Source organism: Populus trichocarpa, chromosome 1 (genome assembly GCF_000002775.5).
Source record: "Populus trichocarpa isolate Nisqually-1 chromosome 1, P.trichocarpa_v4.1, whole genome shotgun sequence".
NCBI classification, from domain to species: domain Eukaryota; kingdom Viridiplantae; phylum Streptophyta; class Magnoliopsida; order Malpighiales; family Salicaceae; genus Populus; species Populus trichocarpa.
In genome coordinates, this window is record NC_037285.2 from 16683732 (window position 1) to 16702916 (window position 19185).

The following is a 19185-nucleotide window of genomic DNA, read 5'->3' on the forward strand; positions in this document are numbered from 1 at the left end:
AAAAGAAATAGATTGAGGAGTGAAGGGAGGCTAATACCAAAACAGGGGCTGATAAAGGATAAAGAGAAACATTTACCTAAAAACTATGATGTTATAGGAGGTTGGGTTTTAAATTTGGCCATGATTTTGAGTTATATTGTAGAAATGACATTTATTAAAAAAAAGATTGGATAAACTCAAGTCGACTAGTGACTCATACCTTATCCCGGGTTGACTTTCGAGTGGGGTTTTATAACTATGGATGAGACATGTCTTCATAGAAAATATTTATTATTTTTTATTTCTAAAATATTCTTGTAAAAAAAACTTTTAATTTTAAACTTGTTCGATTAATATATGTGAGGATAAAATTGATTATTATTATAATTATAAAACCTGACTAGAGGTCAACCTAGAGCAAAGCTTAGATCACATGCTGAGAGGGTCAATTTAATTTTTAAAAAAATCAAAACAATATTGTTTTGATAAAATAAAATCCAAAAAAAAGTCAAGTTTTTTTATTTAGGTTTTGATTGGGTTTTACCCTAGGTTGTAGAGGTTGTAGGTTAGCCCAAGTTTTTTACCAGATTAATCCGGATCTATCATTTCTCTATATTTTTTTTTAAATTTGGATTAGTCTAGACCTTGGGTTGTTCGGTCCCAGGTCGACCTACCAAGTCTATCTAGGTTTCATAACTAGAGTTATTATAATATTATTAATTTTAACACTAGAGTGAAAAAAAATATCTAATTAGTTTTTTAAAATAGTTAAATTTTTAATAATAAATATTAAAAGTAAAATATTTTGTGTATATTTTATAAATAGGATATATCTTATTATTAAATAATTGGGTTGCTCAGTTCTAGATTCATCCACCAAGTCTATTCAGTTTTTATAACTAAAGTTATTATAATATTATTAATTTTAACCAAAAAAATTTTAATTATTTTTTTAAAATAGTTAAATTTTTAATAATGAATATTAAAAGTAAAATATTTTGTGAATATTTTATAAATAATGCCCCGCGCCCCAACACGCCCCGCCCCCACCCCCCCCCGGAAAAAGCAGACACCCTCGAAACTCCCTCCTCCTTGCTCTAAACTACTAAAACCCTTCATCAAATCTCCCTCCCTATATAATAGTAGCCCTACAAAAACACAGAAATACAAATGTCCCACATCTCAAATCTGCGCCTCCTCCTCTCCCCTCTAAATCCCACTCTCCGTTTCCCCTTCTCTTCTAAACACAGACCTTATTCTCTACTCACCATCCTCTCTTCTTCTTCTCCTTATCCAAAACGACGACACCGTACCACGCCAAACCACCCGTCTCTTAATTTCAGAAGCAGAAGCAAAACTACGTCTAGAGAGACCAGAGATAGAGACAAAGGGCAGTCAATGGACGAGAGTGGCAAGGAGAATTTTGGGTTTAATAAAAAAAGGGCTGAGGGTAGAGATAATCCTAAAAGGAATTTACAGTTGAAAGTCAGAAAGCTCAATCCTATCAATACTATTTCTTATGTGCAGGTAACTCTTTTGGCTTTGTGGGGCTTTCTTGTTTCATTGAAGAATTTAAGTAAATACAAGGAGTCTTTATTTCAGTTTCATGGATATATTTTAGTTTGAATTACTTTATTTATGGAGGATGTTCTTCCATTTTCCAGATTCTTGGGACTGGAATGGACACTCAGGATACTTCACCTTCTGTCCTGCTCTTCTTTGACAAGCAAAGGTTTATTTTTAATGCTGGAGAGGTAATTCCATTGCTGCAGTAATGTCAGAAACTTCTTTTTTTCATGTTTTAAGTATCAATTTGTTTTTACAAACCGAATTGTCGTTATTGAAGAAGAATAGTCCCCATGTTCAGGATTGTTTCGCTTCCTACGGGATTTAGATAGTTTAGGATTGGTTGTAAATCCTATGTCCAATTTGCTTTTATCTGGTAAAACCTTGTTTTCTAGCTAACTGTTATCCCTGTACTATGATATATTTTGTAGAAATGCTATATGAAACTAACTCGCCTGTTCTTCCAGGTGATGAATTCTTGGTCTCAGCTCTACATAACTAGAAAAGGAAGTTGTTATGTCTTAGCTGTATATTTTCATCATTAGTGAGTTTAGAACTGGAGACTGTCAGCATCATAGGCGATGGATCTATCTGGCCTTTCTTCCTGACTGAATAATTCATATTGATAATTCTATCAATGAGTCTTTTGTGTAATTTTTATAATAACATACTAGCAACATGTGGGTACTTCATGCAATCAAATGAGAATACGAGCATCCTTATTGTGAACTTCACTGATTAAAGAGGTTATCAATGGGATTTCCTTTATGTTTTTGCCACTAACATGTTCTCAATGAGATTGTGATCTTTTGTTGAAGTTTGTCCTTTTTTTTTCTCTTATGATTTTTGCCACCTTTCTATTTGTCAAAAATCTTAGGGACTGAAATGGGAACTTAGGATGCATGCTATCCTTTGTTTCATTGTTTATGTATGTAGTTGCAATATATTGAATCATCAAATAGCTGAATTTAAGCAAGTGAGACAGTGGACTATAACTATCAGATGTTTTAGATAGTCCAAAATGGAATCACTTCACTCCAAATGAGTATTGGATCTAAAACTCTAATGACATTATGGTTTTAAATGTCAGTTATGCTATTCTTTCAATAAACATAGCTTTAGAGCAACTTCACCTTTTAGTTTTAATTCACCACTAACTTTGGAAAGCTAACAGCAAAGCATTGTCTAATGTCCCTCTTTAATATTCAAGCCATTCTAAGATGATAATCTCATTTTATGGAGGAAGTAAAATATTTTTTATGCCTTGATTCTTGTGAGGAGATTGATGCATAGCAATTGGATTTATTCACTCATCCTGCGACTATTATTTCAGGGATTGCAACGATTCTGCACGGAGCATAAGATTAAACTATCGAAGGTATGCGATAGCTCAAAAGATATTTAGATGCTTATGAGTTTATTTATACATGCACAGACATTCATAAGCACATGTTAATATGACCTTCCTGAGTTTCATTTGTGTTCAATAGGTGAATGTTCTCTCTATGTCAGATGATATTTTTATTTATTAATCTTTTTCAGATAGATCACATATTTCTCTCTCGTGTCTGCTCAGAAACAGCTGGTGGAATTCCAGGTTTGTGTCTTTATAGCTCAGCTGCCACATTGTACTTGCAAATTCTTATGCTTATGACTGTAATTCATAACTAAAAAATGCATAAAATCTTGATGTATCTTCAAGAACCAATTTTTACTGATACCTGGCTGGACATTTATGATGCACCAATGCTACAGCCCCTAAATTCTAAGTGTTAAAGTTTCCTAACAGGTTTGCTGTTAACTTTGGCTGGCATGGGAGAAGAAGGAATGTCAGTAAGTATTAAATTGACTTTTTTCCCATAATTTTTTGTCTATTATATTTTAAAGTGCAGTTTATGTTTTTGTGAAGGTTAACATATGGGGTCCATCAGATCTCAAGTATTTGGTTGATGCAATGAAGTCTTTCATTCCCCATGCTGCCATGGTTCACACAAAGAGCTTTGGTTCCGATAATGTTGGTCTGGTAGATGCAAATAAGTTTATAGACCCCATTGTTCTTATTAATGATGAGGTTGTCAAAATATCAGCTATTCTCTTACGACCAAGCCAGTCACAAGGATCTGCTCTAAAGCCTGGAGATATGTCTGTGATATATCTTTGTGAGTTGCGAGAGATTATGGGCAAATTTGACCCAGAAAAAGCTAAAGCTCTTGGTCTGAAACCTGGGCCGAAATATAGGGAATTGCAATCAGGAAGATCAGTGATGTCCGACCTCCAAAGTATAATGGTGGGTTCCTCAGTCAAGGATAAAAGAAAAGAAAAGAAAAACTGTGACTGCCTAATTGCTGTCACAGTACCTAGAGTGCTGCTTGATCCATGTTTTGGCATGTGTATTTATTGTGTGCTCCTATACTGCTGCTTGCTCCATGTTTTGACATGTATATTTTGTTTTGTTTCAGGTTCATCCTAGTGATGTGATGGACCCTTCTGTTCCTGGTCCCATTGTATTACTTGTTGACTGCCCTACAGAATCTCATGTGCAGGAATTGTTATCTATGGAATCTCTCAACAATTACTATGTGGATTTCTCAGGTAACCCAACACAAAGTGGTAAGACTGTGAATTGCATCATTCATCTAAGTCCTGCTTCTGTAACAAGCAGCCCCACTTATCAGAAGTGGATGAAGAAATTTGGTTCAGCCCAGCACATTATGGCAGGACATGAAATGTGAGTGATTTGTCACTGGTTCCTCCAAAGAAAGATGTCCCCTGTCTGTGCACTGAACAGTTCTTTTTGGGCATTCTTGTTCTTTGCAGGAAGAATGTGGAAATTCCTATTCTAAAATCCAGTGCAAGAATTGCAGCACGACTTAATTACTTGTGTCCTCAGTTCTTTCCAGCTCCCGGATTTTGGTCGCTCACACATCTTAACAACTCAAGACCAGACTCAATTCTTTCAGGCGAGGTTTGTTTAGACATTCTTTGTAGTTGATGATTATTGTTTGGAAATGTTTTATTTCAACTAAATTGCTGGTTTTCTTTCCACGAGCCAGGGTTGTGTCTCAAAGTTGTGTGAAAACACATCAGCTGAGAATCTTCTTAAGGTAAGAACAACCTTTTCATTTTGCAAAAGCCTTGTGGTTTGATGTTTGAGAATGCGATTCACTGTTTGCTAAATCAAAAGGCTTTCCTTTTCATCTTCCTAACATAATGCAAAGGCTTTCTGGTTATTTTCATCAAACATGTGCATTGAATCCATGCAGTGGTAAAAGTTTGAGTTTATACTTTATATTACCAACCACATTTCATATCCAATTCCAAGTTTCATGTAGTTTTTGTGTTCCATGTCCAACTAGATTGAGTGACTTAAACTTTATAACCAAGCAATTACTTTGGAGATGATGTTTTGAGAATTATATTATACTACAAACTATGGTGAAATATATGAACAATGAAGCATGTGCCCCTCCTTTTTTATTCTTTTTTCCAATTTGGTCCCTTTTTAGTTTCATTTTTTTTTCATGTTGGTTCTTTTTTTATAATATCCTAACATTTAGTTGGTGTTCAATTTTGTAAACGTCTATTTTTTTACCATATAATTAAGTAAAAAATAGTTTTAAAAAATAGAGTTAGTAAACCTGGTGGAGTTCATGACTCTGGTCATGAGTTTGGTAGATGAAGCTGCGAAGCCCGAGTCAATCCAATATGTCGCCATCTCAATATTAAAAAAAAAATATCATCTTGATTTTTTTTAAAGCAAAATCACGTTTTTACCAACCACAAGTTATCTTTGAATCTGTTAAATTGACAGGGTCACGCCAAGGCAACTCCTATTATTTAATTGAAACTCAGACTGGGCAAGGAGTCAGGTTTGGAGGTTTCAAAGTTGACTCGTTGAGCAAGATTTAATAACAATGTCAAAAAGTTTCCTATGGCATTTACATTTTTTATGTTAATTTTTTTTGGTCCAACCCACAGCATAACGCTTCTCAGTAAACTAGATAAAAACTAAAAGAATGGGTGGAACATGGAAGGAGTTACCCCTTTTTTTTCCTTTTCCTTTTTTTATAATTCCATCTTTACTCTTTTTTTTTCTTTTGATTGATTTTTTTTTTCAATTTCATCCTTTAATATTTTGTTAATTTTAAATTGGTTTTCATAATTTGTTTTAGTTTGCTTTTTATGAGGTTATCGCAGTGTTAAACAAACATCATGGTATTTGATTAATGCTTAATTTTGTGAGTGTTTATTTTTGTTATCATATCATTAAGTAAAAATTAATTAAAAAAAATAAAGTTGTAAAACCCAATGGAATTCATGCTCCAGGTTGCGGGTTTGGGGTGTTAAGACGAGAAGCTAGGGTTGATAAAAAAGATATCATCTTAAAATGTTCTTTAAAATCAAACCATGTTTTTTAATGATAATTCAGGTTGCTTTTGAACTTGTCAAGTCGATTGGGTTACATCGAGGCAACTCCTCCACGAGTTAATTTTAAACTCGGATTAGGCATAAAGTTAAATTGAGAGGTTTTAAGGTTAACTCATTGGATTAGGTTTAATAACAAAGCCAGATAGTTCATTGTGGATTGGATATTTTTTTCATGTTCAAAAAATGTTTTGATCCGACTCGCAGCATATTATGAGCCTGTAAACTAGTTGAAGGCTATATTGACTGCCCCTCTATTTTTACCTGTGATCCTAGATGATTTGGTGGTGTCATACTTTTCAAGAACTTTGTCCTTTTTGTCTGAATATGTCTTCTCAAGCCATCTCAAATAACACCTATGATGTTTGATAAATGCTTTTGGTTATTGTCCAATTTTCTAGTCCATAAATTGGGTGAGTTGATGAATGTTTAAAATTAATTTTTTTTTTATATCTACATTTATAATTACTTAAGTTAGATGCCACTACCTTTTTATAACATGGTTGCTGCGCATCTCTATGCTGAACAGTTCACTTTGCGTCCTCATGCTCATCTTGGCTTCGACAAATCTAATATTCCAAGTTTGATGGCTCCCTCAGAAATTATCAATGAGTTGCTCACTGAGATTCCAGAGATTGTGGATGCTGCCAAACATGTGCGCAAGTTTTGGAGTGGACCTGGAGGATTGGAAGCAGACATAAATGCTATCCAGGGTAATAAGGTCTTTACTGAAGAGCCATGGTTGGAAGAGAATACTCTTCCTAGTTGCTTGGAAAATATAAGGAGAGATGACCTGGAGGTGGTCCTTTTGGGGACGGGATCATCTCAGCCTTCTAAATACCGAAATGTTACTTCTATCTATATTAATCTCTTCTCCAAAGGAAGTTTGCTCCTAGATTGCGGGGAAGGAACCCTGGGACAACTAAAAAGAAGGTAACACTGTAAAAAATTATGATTAAATGTTGCTTTATTGCAAGTAAGTTATTTTCTTCATGTTTAAATTATTATGATTGGTGTACTCTGACGACAGGTATGGTGTGGAGGGTGCTGATAATGCCGTGAGAAATTTAAGATGCATTTGGATTTCTCATATTCATGCAGATCACCATACTGGATTAGCAAGAATACTTGCTCTGCGACGAGACTTGTTAAAAGGCATGACCCATGAACCTGTACTTGTTGTGGGGCCTTGGCAGCTCAAGAAATTTCTAGATGCATATCAAAGACTAGAAGACCTGGATATGCAGTTTATTGATTGTAGGAGTACCACTGAAGCTTCATGGGTTGCTTTTGAGGATGATAGCGAATCAAAAAAGGATGACCTGTCTCTAGGAAGTCCAAATAATTTTGCAGAGATGAAAAATCCTACTCTAAATACTGAGTCAAATTTGTTTGCCAGAGGAAACCGAATGCAGAGTTATTGGAAGAGACCTGGCAGTCCAGTTGATAATGGCATGGTTTTTCCAAGTCTAAAGAGATTGAAGGAGGTGCTCAGTGAAGCAGGGCTGGAGGCTTTGATTAGTTTTCCTGTTGTTCACTGCCCTCAGGCATTTGGTATTGCCTTGAAGGCTGCGGAGAGAATCAACACCGTCGGAAAAGTGATACCAGGTTGGAAGATTGTGTACTCAGGTGATACTAGGCCTTGTCCAGAACTGGTAGAAGCATCTCGTGGAGCAACCATTCTCATACACGAGGCAAGTTATCGGATTCTTTTGTATTTGATTAATATATCATTTTTTTTGTCGAGAATTCTTAATCTTTCAGAACACTATTAGTTTGATAAAGGTGATCAAATAATTGGTTATTAGCCAACTTGATGAAGTATTGAATTAGTAAAATAGGAAAAGAATGGGTGTGAATTTTGTAAATCTGACTGCACACACAGGTTTTAGAAACTATTAACAAATTACGGCAGAGGATGTTTTTTGTACACATACTTTCTATGTAATTGTATTACAGGGTTGCTTTACAGCCCTAGGTGCTTATTCAGTTTTTGGCAGTGTGTTGAGCTCACATACTTTCCATGTAATTATATTACAGAGTTGCTTTACAGCCCTAGGTGCTTATGCAGCTTGGCAGTGTGTTGAGCTCACCAGTACTTATTCATATTGACCCCGCTAGTTCTATAATAATAATGCAGGCAACTTTCGAGGATGCATTGGTGGAGGAAGCTATAGCCAGAAACCACAGCACAACAGAGGAAGCCATAGAAGTGGGAAACTCGGCTGGTGCATACCGCATCATCCTCACCCACTTCAGCCAAAGATATCCAAAAATTCCTGTATTTGATGAGACACATATGCATAAAACATGCATTGCTTTTGATATGATGAGTGTAAACATAGCAGATTTACCTGTGCTTCCTAGAGTGCTTCCATACCTTAAAATGCTCTTTAGAAATGAGATGGTAGTGGATGAATCAGATGATGTTGTAGATGCTGCAAGTGCGGTTGCTAATTAGGTTTCTTATTGGATTTGAATTATGATCTTGGCCAGGTCCTTTTCTTTAATAATTTGCTGTCTTTTTCCCTTTCATTAGGAGTATGATTTTCTTTTGTTTATTTCCCTCTTTTGAAGAATTGTGATACTAGTTTGCGAAGCTTTTACTTATGGGTTTCCTTGATGCACGCATTCAGATAAAACTAGATGGGTGGCCTGTTTTATGCTGTGCTAATATAAATGTTTTTTTTTTAAAAAAAATAAACCCTATACTTTGGTTGTTGATTTAATTAATTTTAATAAACTTGATTGATTTAATAGTATGAATAAAGAAATACAACGATAAATAAACCAAAAAAAACTCATAACAAAAAGAAGTAAAAAAACCGACTCATGTTATTGTAAAAATAAAAATAGAGGGAAATAAAAAAAATTATTTATTTTATTTAAAAAAAAAACTCGAGTCAAATCAAGTTAATTTGTGATTATGGATATAAAATTAAAAAAATCTCATAGAAAAAAAAACATAAAGATTAGTTTTCAATCAATCAAATATTAAAGGATGAAATTAAAAAAAATTATTTTTTTAAATTCAAATTTCAAAAGATCTTATTTAATAACGAAGAAAAAAAATTAAATGAGAACATGATAACTTTATAAAAAGTAAAATGAGAAAAAATCAAAGCTCAATTTACAGTAAAGAAAATATTAAAAGATAAAATTAAAGAGATAAAATATAATTCAAAAAAAGTTAAAAGAACTCGACTTGATTTCACCCAGGTCAACATGCAAAACCTATGACTTGGTTGTGATACCGAGGTAATCCCATTAAAAATAAAAATAAATTGAATAAAATTATAAAGCTTAATTAGTAAACATCATGATGTTAAGGGGCGAGATAACCCAAGTCATTTTTAGAATAACTGAAAAATCTAACAGAAATCAAATTAAAAAAAAATTAAAGAAGCTCAATCTCCAATTAAATAAATGTTAAACGATAAAATTAAAAAAAAAATTAAGAAAGAAAAAAACAAGCAAACCCAGAAAAATATCTTAAATATTAACAAATAATGCAATTTAATTCAATTAAACACAATAACCAACAATATAATTAAAGTGTTTAAAATACAATATAAGAGAGAGAAATTAAAAACTTAATTTTTAACGTGATTCGGCAAGTTTACATCCACACTTTAAGTACCAAACTGTTGAGAATTATATTCTTTCACTAGTCCAAATCAAAGGATACAATTGACACTTGATGAATCCGCACCAAGCTTTTTTTCACACCACTTGAAAATATTCACTCTTCAAGATTTTTTCTTGGTGACAATACCTCACCAATACCAAAAGTTTTTCTCGAGGGTTTACAAATGTAATTTTATCCCGGAATTACTCTCTCAATAGGTGGATTTTACAATTAAAAATATAAGTATTTGTATATCTCACTAGATAGCATTTAATGGATAAAAAGTATTTAAGTGTTGTAAGAATGATAATGTATACTCTTGTGCAAGATTATATAGGTTTCAATGTATAAATATAAGTATAATTAAGGATTGATAATTTTAAAGTGCTTTTGCTTTTAAAATAACTTGTTTATAATATATGTTTGGATTCTCTTTTTAATTTTACAATTGAAGAAGCTATTTATATGTTTCTAGCAAAAACTAGTTGTTATAGATCCACTGACGACCGAAACAGTCGATTGGTTCAAATTAGTCAAGTTAATCGATCGACCGATTCCTGTATAATTCTTAGGTGTTCATTATAGATAAACAAACGAACTGTTGATTCATTTGGTATCACCAAACTGTTGATTGGTTAATGTAGAATTTCAAATTTATTAGTTTTAATCTTGAATGAATTTTTAGAACCCTTTTATCAATCCTTTTAAATACATGAAAAGTAAAGTGTGTACATTCATTTTAATTTGTGCTATCAAGTAAGATATAAAAATTTATATTTTGAGCACTAAAATAAATATTTAAACTAAGTCTTTATTTTACTTTCTTCTTGGACTTTATGCATGCTTGTTGATGTATTTTTCATATAAAACAAGTTTAAAGTTTATTCTGAACTAATTCTTCAACTTTCATATTATTGTTATTATATATATGACCTAAAGGTCAACAAATTAAAGATTTGTTGATCACATGCATTGCCAGATCATGAATGGGCCACCTTGATGATTCCAATACCACTGTAGAAGGCGATATTTAATGGTTAGATGACCTCGCATATGTCAACAAATTTTTTGTTTTTAATAATATTTGTATTTTTAAATTAACAAACAACATTTAAGTGAACCTGGATATTATGGAAAAAATCATAAGAAATGATGAAAACGCCCTTGGACACTAGCCTTAGATTTTTTTTTTATTTTAAGGTTAATTTTGTCATTTTACTATGTTGAAAAAATAATAAGATAAAAAAAACCTCTCTTTGCAAGTTCAATAAATGTTTTTTTTGCTTTTAAAGGTATTAATGTAATTTTATTGTGCAAAGAATATTGAAAAATATAGAAAAACTCTTGGAAAAAAGCTATATATTTTTTTTCTACTTTTAAGTGTATCAAAGTCATTTTTGTGTGAAAAAAAATGTACAAACCAATTTGTCCACAATCAATTTGATAATATTCAATTGATCTCATGAAAAAGACAATTTTACTCCCAATAACAAGTTTTGTTAGTTTTTTTTTAAAAAAAAACAGAAACATCATTTTACTATTCTAATCCATATTATTTTATGTATTGGATCACAATATTGTGATGATGCCTCTTATTTTTTTTCCCTTCTAATACTATGTAATCCTGAGATAAAAAATACTCATTCATAATAAATTAATGAATGAATGAATGTACCTTCAACGCTACCTGTTGTGTTACGATCTTTTTTTCTTATAATATAAAATAAATATTCAAGCATTGCTAACATGTATTCTAATAAATATTTTTAATAATAAATTCAAAATATGATACATATTGGATATCTTTTTAAAATATTAATACGTTAACATATTGGATGATATATTTGATCAACCTAGATTAATCTGTCAAGTCTACGACTCAGATTATGAGATTATGATAACCTTATACAAAGCAAATTAAAATTAATTGTGAAGTCCAATTCCTAATCAACTCAATATTAAAGGATAAAAATAAAATAAAAATAAAATTAAAAAAAATAAAAAAACTACACGAGTCAACCTTGGTTAACCTGCTAAACTCGTAACCCTGATCATGAGATCAAGATAACCCTATAGAAAGCAAATTAAAAAAATTATGAAACTCAATTCCCAACCAGCTCAATGTTAAAGGATGAAATAAAAAAAATCAATTAAAAAAAGAACAAAAAAATCAACCCAAGTTAACCTAGAGTAATTTGTAAAACTCGCGACATGGATCATAAGACTGAGGTAACTTCATAAAAAACAAATAAAAAAATTACAAAACTCTATTTCAAAAAAATCTAATGTTGAAGGTTGAATTTGAGAAAAACAATTCACAAACAACCTCATATTGAAATATAAAATTGAAAAAAAATAAATAAAAAAAGAAGGTTGAGTTGTTCGAGGGTAATTGTTTTAAGAATATAATTTATTAAAAAAAAATGAACAAGGTCAACTCGCGTCAACCTCTCAAATCTACGACTTAGGTCATGAGATCAAGATAATTCTATGAAAAAAATTAAAAAAAATATGAAGCTTAATTAAAAAATTACTCAAGTTAAGAAAGACCAAAAAAATAAATAGAGTCAACTTGCTAAACCTGCGATCCGGGTCATAAGATCAAAATAATTCTATAGAAAAAATATTGAAAAACACTTATGAAAACTAATTTTCTATAAATTTATTGTTAAATGATGAAATCAATTAGAAAAAACAAAAAAAAAATAACTCCAGTCAATCAAAATTAACTTGTTAAACTCATGATCTAAGTCATGAGATTAAGATAAATTTATAAAAAAATAAAAAAGTTACGAAGTCACACTTTTAAAAAATATATTGTTAAAAATTAAAATTTTAAAAACTATAAAACTACGAGTTTTGTATTTAATATAAAAAAATAGAGCACCCTTCCCAAAACAATTTAATATTAAGGATAACATTAAATAAAAAAAAATTTTATTATTGAAAAGTTAAACTAAAAAATAAAATACATTATTTCGAATAATATTTGACAGAAGTAACTTATCACTAGCCTCCTTTAAAATTAAAAAGGAAAATTACCCATCAATTCAATTTTAATAAGTAAAAGACAAATTAATTCTGTCCAAAATAATCACGTTTGGAAAATTTCAATGGACGAGACATTCGTTGAAAAGTATCTTATTAAAAATTAAATTTGTTTACTTTTCGTGAAAGAAAAGTGTTTCCTCTCAAATCCCATCTTCCTCCATTAAAAAAAAAGTAACTGAAGTTTTTGTGCCTTGGGCTTTTAAAACCTGAACAAAACAGAATAAGTCCAAAAATTAAAAAATAATATATATATATATGTAAGAATAAAAACACCAACAATAATTAAAAAAAAAAAAAATCTGCGCGGGTGGCGCAGCCCAAACCACTATAATATTCGTGTCACCTGCACAGGACCAACCAAAATTAAGCAAACACGTCGGCGAGTCACCCCTACTTATCTGACTCGGGCTTTTTTTATTTTATTTTATTTTTTTATTTCAAGAACCTTTACCAGCTTCTTCTTTTCTCCCTACACATTTCGACCCCCCGCCCTGCGATCTAGAGCTCTCTCTCTCTCTCTCTAAAAAAGGAAAACCCTAATTAACTTAAATATATTAATCACGTCCATTTCTCAATCCCAAATTCGCGTATTCGATCTCCGATCCTCGATTTCTCTGTAATTCAAGTAGATTTAGGGTTTGGAGGAGAGATGGATTCGAGCAGGAGAGCGGTGGAATCGTACTGGAGATCGAGGATGATCGATGGAGCAACATCTGATGAAGACAAAGTCACTCCTGTTTACAAATTGGAAGAGATTTGTGAGCTCTTGAGGTCTTCTCATGTTACTATTGTCAAAGAGGTCTCCGACTTTATACTCAAGAGGCTTGACCACAAGAGTCCCGTTGTTAAACAAAAGGTACTCCCTTCTCTTCTCAGATCTTCATTTTGTTATTTAATGAGCCATTTAGGATTAATTTCGTAAACTCGCACCTTTTTTTATGGTTGAATTGTGCGCAGGCGTTGAGATTGATAAAATATGCTGTGGGAAAGTCTGGTGGAGAGTTCAGAAGGGAAATGCAAAGACATTCTGCTGCTGTGCGTCAGTTGTTTCATTACAAGGGTCAGATGGATTCTTTGAAGGGGGATGCCCTTAACAAAGCAGTGAGGGATACAGCTCATGAGACTATCTCTGCTATTTTTTCCGAGGAGAATGGTAAGCCAGCTGCTCCTGCTGAAAATCTTAACAAACGAATACAAGGTTTTGGGAATACGAATTTTGATATGCCATATGAAGATAAAAAATCGTTCCTTACCGAGGTAGTTGGTCTTGGTAGTGCGTCTATCAAGCAGGGAATTACTAGCCTAACACAAAGTCATTCGTTAAGAAAGAATGATAATGGGAGCTACAAGAGCCCAAATCTTCATCGGTCATTGACCATAGAAAATGACTCCTCGGATAGATATCAACCAGTTCAGTTGAACAATGAAGCTCAGGGTAGTTCTGGAGTTTCTAAGAATGTGGCCACGGGACCTTGGGGCCACGACTCGAGAGTAATGAATGCAGAAACAAAAAAGGAGGACTCCAGCTCACGCTATACAGAGAGTAAGACTCGCGAGGAGAAGTTGTTAGAGACCATAGTGACATCTGGTGGTGTGCGGCTACAACCTACCCGTGATGCCATTCAAGCTTTTCTAGAGGAGGCAGCAAAGTTGAATGTATTGGCTCTAAGTCATGCCCTTGAATCCAAGCTTCAATCTCCTGTGTGGCAGGCATGATTTCTTATGTTTGCCTATTTTTAATGATGTGAAATGATATTACTCTTTCCCAAACACCACCAGCGCACATACATGAACTCCTTTTCCCTTATTGCTTAAAATTGTCGTTTGTTTTATAGTGGTTAAAGTTTCTATTTATTTCTTGATTGTCTTTGCGTACAATTTGTTTTGCAGTATTTATTATTTTTGTTTCTTGGAGAGTTTTTAATGAACTGCTTATTTTCTTATAATGTATCTCTTTCTGATAAAAAAAAAAAAAACTTCCCGGGAATTTTTGTTTTTCAGGCTCGCATGAAAGCTGTGTGCCTACTTGAGTCAATTCTGAGGAGAAAGGATGATGAACAATTTTCAATTGTATATTCATATTTTAGCGAAAATAAAGATTCTGTTGTGAGATGTTCTGAATCTCCCCAAAACTCTCTCAGGGAAAAGGCTAACAAGGTAGTTTATCTTTTGTAAGTGTTTTTGAATTCTGGCTGTTTTGCTTTTCATTTCTGCTCCAGGCAGGGAGGTTAACCGTGATTAATGGAGCATAGAATGAGGTATCTAGATGATATGTAGTTCTGTTGATGATCTTATAAAAATTGCTGTAATTGTGACAAGGTCTTGACATGGTGACTAAATTCCAAGTAATAAAGACATGATGACTAAATTGCAAGTAATAAAGAATTGGATACCTTTTATGATTGAGAGGTATTAGATGTTAACAATGAGGATTTCCTTCGTATAAAGTTCATATTCAACTTCCTTCAGGAATGACTAGTTGAGGATGGTGTTCTTTTTTAGGAGAAAATCAAGTATGCCCACTTTTAGTTTAATTATACTCGGTATTCCTTTTGACTTCTTGGTAAAAATCCTTTACTTTGATGTATTTCACGTAACGATTCTGGTAAGGTTACACAAATCTTAGTTGTTCTGCCATTTTTGCTCCGCCTCTATATCATCAGCTCAAGTTTTGTTTTATTAGATAGGCTAAGAATTTACTTCTTTTATGAACTCATACCGCTGTTGTGATGAGAGAAACTGTATGTGAAATAGAGATTCATTTCTGAGTTCAAGGGGCTGCATTTGATTGCTGATATTATGGCTTTGTTGGACAGGTGCTAAGCCTTTTGGGTGGGGAATCACTTGGTAACATGGTAGGTAATTCAGTAAAGGCTGAGACAGCTCATGTCCAGATGCCTGACTTAATGGACACTGGAGATTCAGATGATTTCTTTGGGACAGATGATTCTATAAAGAAGCAAAGTGAACAACATATAGTGAACCCTATGACATCAACAACCCCTTTAATTGATGATCTATTTGGAGATGGTGTTGGCACGGGTGTTAGTACCGGGGAGGAGCAGAAAAATGAAGATCCCTTTGCAGATGTTTCATTTCACACTAGTGAGGGTAGGGAGCATGGGGATGATCTCTTTTCTGGGATGACTTTTGATGATAAACCAGGTGCTGATGAGAACCATATGCCTGCCAATGAAAATGGACCCGAGCTATTTGATATCTTTGGGTCAAATTCTGAATTTTTGAAGGGGCAAGAAAATAGTGAAACAGGTGTTAGTGGCTTAATGGCGAGCATGTCCATTAATGATAATGTCTCGAAGCTGCAAGTAACCTCTCCGGCAGTGTTCTCAGAAAGTCTCTTCTCGGATTTAACCAGTAATCCAAGCCATCAGGTCACAAATGATGCTTTGAATGGCTCGCTTGGCTTGTCAGCGACTGGGATAAATGTAAACCCACTACATCCTTCCGGTACCGTGCCATATAATATGCATCCTGGCATAATGTTGAACCCAGCTTTTCATTCTCAGCCGATAAATTATGCTGCCATGGGGAATTTTCTTGCACAACAGCAATTTCTTGCAACAATGTCCAACATTCAACATCTAAGTAACCTAAATGTGCAAAATGCTGGTGTTAGTCATGCTTCGGGGACTGATGGAGGTGGATATTCTTCTGCACTTCCTGACATATTCCAATCGAACTTCCCAAATCAGGCTCCTACTTCAACAATGAACAGCTCTAAAAAAGAAGATACCAGAGCATTTGATTTTATCTCAGTAAGTTTGAGTTCTGCACTTAATCTTTGGTAGTGCTTTATTTAAATTTCCTTTATTTTTATAAATCATGTGGTTCTCCATGTTTATTAGTTGAAGTGGTTGTAGAAGACTATTGCTTTTTTATTCTTTTGTGTTGGTTATTTAAGATTTTTTGAATTAGTTTCAGTAGTCGTCTTAAGAACATGGTGTATGATTGGCCTCAAAATGCTTTACAAGGTTATATGATAATCCAAGTGTCTACCCCACATCCATCCCTGATATTGTGGTCAGTTTATTCTTTTCTCTGGTATTGTGGTCAGTTTCAAGGTTTGCATGGATGCCACCTTCTCGCTCATCAGTTTCAAGGTTCTCAGAAAATTTTTCTTTATAGCTTCAATGTGATATTTTCTGCTTTCAGCAGGATTGCATGGTCTATTTTATGGTTTTTAATTTTTCAACATCCATGAAGACTTTTACAAACTGACCATGGTGATGCAGTTATTATGTATTTTCTATTATTGTCCTTGTCCTTCTTGCTGGAAAACCAATCCAATTTTTTTTCTTCTTCCAACCTATTTGTTTGGAGATGAACACCAGTTCAGTTTCTCTGCCCTAGGTATAGGCTTTATGATGCATCATGGGCTTTCCTGTCCTGAAAAGTCCTTTCTTGAAATTTGATCCCTTGCGGTGCAATTGTGATTTTTTTTGCTGGTGTCACAAACGATGAATTAGCATATTCAAAAAGTATTTCAAGGTTGCTGCATCGACAATAATATGCATCTTGTATGCATTGTAGGACCATGTTGCAGCAGCACGTGATCCAAAGAGAGTGGCCTAGATTTTTGTGATTGCATTCTTGACCTTGAAGGATGTCCTTCCCCCTCAGGTTGGGTTTGTTTATTTAAGGTTGAAACAGTTTTACATTCTTTGAAAATAAAGGGCTATCAGTATGGTGCCATGTTTCCATGAAAATAGGATTGTCGCAAGTGATGAAGGTGCGGTGCGGGGAGACCCCGGGAGTAGATTTCTGTATTTGATATATCAAGGAAGAGAAGTGTTTCAGTGATCAAGAATCAATTGTATGGTTTTTTTTTTCTTTTTTTTTTGGGGGGGTCAATAGACCTGTAAAGTGTTTTTCTGCTGGTGTTGTTTATTTCCCCACCTCCACCACAATGCTTGTAGTACCAGTGTTTGAATGAAGAAATCAATAATAGACAGCATGTTCCTCTTGCCTTCTGCGGCCTTTAAAGCCATCTGTTGCAACTATGTTTTACTACCAGAATGTTCTTCTTGCTGTCTGAAGCAGAAAATAGAACTCTACGATCAACTGTTGCCCTGCAAAATTTAACAGCCTTTTTTCAGATGGCAAAATAGCAGACACCTGCCTTGCTCCCTGCTTTCTATACACATGGGTTCCAGCTTTAGGCCTTTGGATCTAATTCAACACTGCCATCAATGTGATTCCCCTTGGAGCAAGCATTTGAAGCTAGTGAGAACATCTTCCTCTCTTTTTGCCAGGGTTATGGATTATACTTGATTGTCGTAATTGTAAAGCAATTAGCTACATCACATGAACATTAGATAATTTTGTATGATTCCACTAATAGTACGTGAATAATTATATATTTTTATTTTAAGGAGACGAGGAATGTTATTTTTCTTTCCAAGAGACAAGGTGCTTCAGTCGTAATTGCATAATATTGTTAGTAATTACTTGTTAGTATAATTACGGGATAATTAGTTTAGTTATATAGTGATGATATAAATTATGATGATATAATAAATAAAAATATCTAATAATTTGTAACTTGAAGGTTTAGTTATAAGATCGCAAACTGCCGACTAGCTATCTGAAAAAAAATGAATTTTTTTTTATAATTAAAATGTTATTGCAGAAGGTTTTTAAAATTAAAAAAAATAATCAAAGCTCTGGTTGATATATTAACCCACGAGTTAATTTACCTGATTCATGACTCAAGTATTCGTGGGGACTTGTCATGAAAAAATAAAAAAATAGATGGGTTTACTTGGGGGGTAAGAGCAAAGACGAACCAGCATTAGCGGCATGGAAAATTTGTCCACCGATGAAGGCGGCGTTTGAGCAGAGAAAACAAGCACTACAATCTTAGCCTAACTTCTTGTTAACATGGCACCAGGGGGGGGAGGGGGGGGGGGGGGTCATCCAGTCAACGAAAAAGAAAAACGAGGATGCTAAGTGTTTGGGAGTGTGGTAGTGGTTGCTTTTCAAATACCTTTTCGTGCCGAAATACATGCTAATGATGTTTTTTTATTTTTTAAAAATCATTTTTGATATCAGCACATCAAAACGATCCGAAAGGTACAAACCGCACTCAATTTTAGCAAAAAAAAAAAAAAAAAAAATTTAAAATTCGCTGAAAAGCAGGTTGAACAGCAGAGCCAAACGCTCCTGCAACCTTCTTTGTAGTCCTATTAACTTAATTCAATTCATGGACTTTAATAATATAGTTAGAGTGCGTTTGTTTACGCGGTAGCTTTTAAAGTAAACCGTGTAAACCAGGCGTTTGGTAACATGTAAACAGCAGTTTATTGTTTGGTGGGTCCCATAATTTTTTGCATCAAACCGGCGTTTTGCACAAGTAGCTAGGAGCTGCTTCTCTCCCGCTGCTTCTCTTAATTCACATGGGCACTGTTCATAACAGTGCCCATTCCAGGTGATGCCAGGTGAATTATAATTCACCTGGGCACTGTTCACTCAAGAAGTGAACAGTGCCAAGGTGAATTATAATTCACCCGCGAGAA

The 19185-nt window shown here is 33.7% G+C and overlaps 2 protein-coding genes across 3 annotated transcripts; both read left to right on the forward strand.

The window, feature by feature from the left end:
• The first annotated feature begins 1036 nt into the window (after positions 1–1036).
• Positions 1037–8505, forward strand: LOC7475087 (tRNase Z TRZ3, mitochondrial). Its single transcript, XM_024590742.2, has 12 exons — positions 1037–1506; positions 1644–1733; positions 2879–2923; positions 3088–3142; positions 3335–3378; positions 3455–3832; positions 4005–4273; positions 4363–4510; positions 4599–4649; positions 6500–6903; positions 7001–7664; positions 8111–8505. Exons 1-12 carry the CDS (start codon positions 1150–1152, stop codon positions 8429–8431), a joined length of 2826 nt encoding a protein of 941 aa, XP_024446510.2. The 5' UTR covers positions 1037–1149; the 3' UTR covers positions 8432–8505.
• Positions 8506–13042: 4537 nt separating this feature from the next.
• On the forward strand, positions 13043–18046 carry LOC7470572 (protein MODIFIED TRANSPORT TO THE VACUOLE 1). Of its 2 annotated transcripts, none has more exons than XM_024606252.2 (5): positions 13043–13505; positions 13607–14359; positions 14651–14806; positions 15466–16425; positions 17201–18046. In XM_024606252.2, the coding sequence occupies exons 1-5, from the start codon at positions 13299–13301 to the stop codon at positions 17240–17242; spliced, it is 2118 nt and encodes a 705-aa protein (XP_024462020.1). In that variant the 5' UTR covers positions 13043–13298; the 3' UTR covers positions 17243–18046. The 2 variants fall into 2 exon arrangements, with proteins under 2 accessions (XP_024462020.1, XP_024462025.1); XM_024606257.2 differs by having other exon boundaries at positions 17767–18046.
• Positions 18047–19185: the final 1139 nt, after the last annotated feature.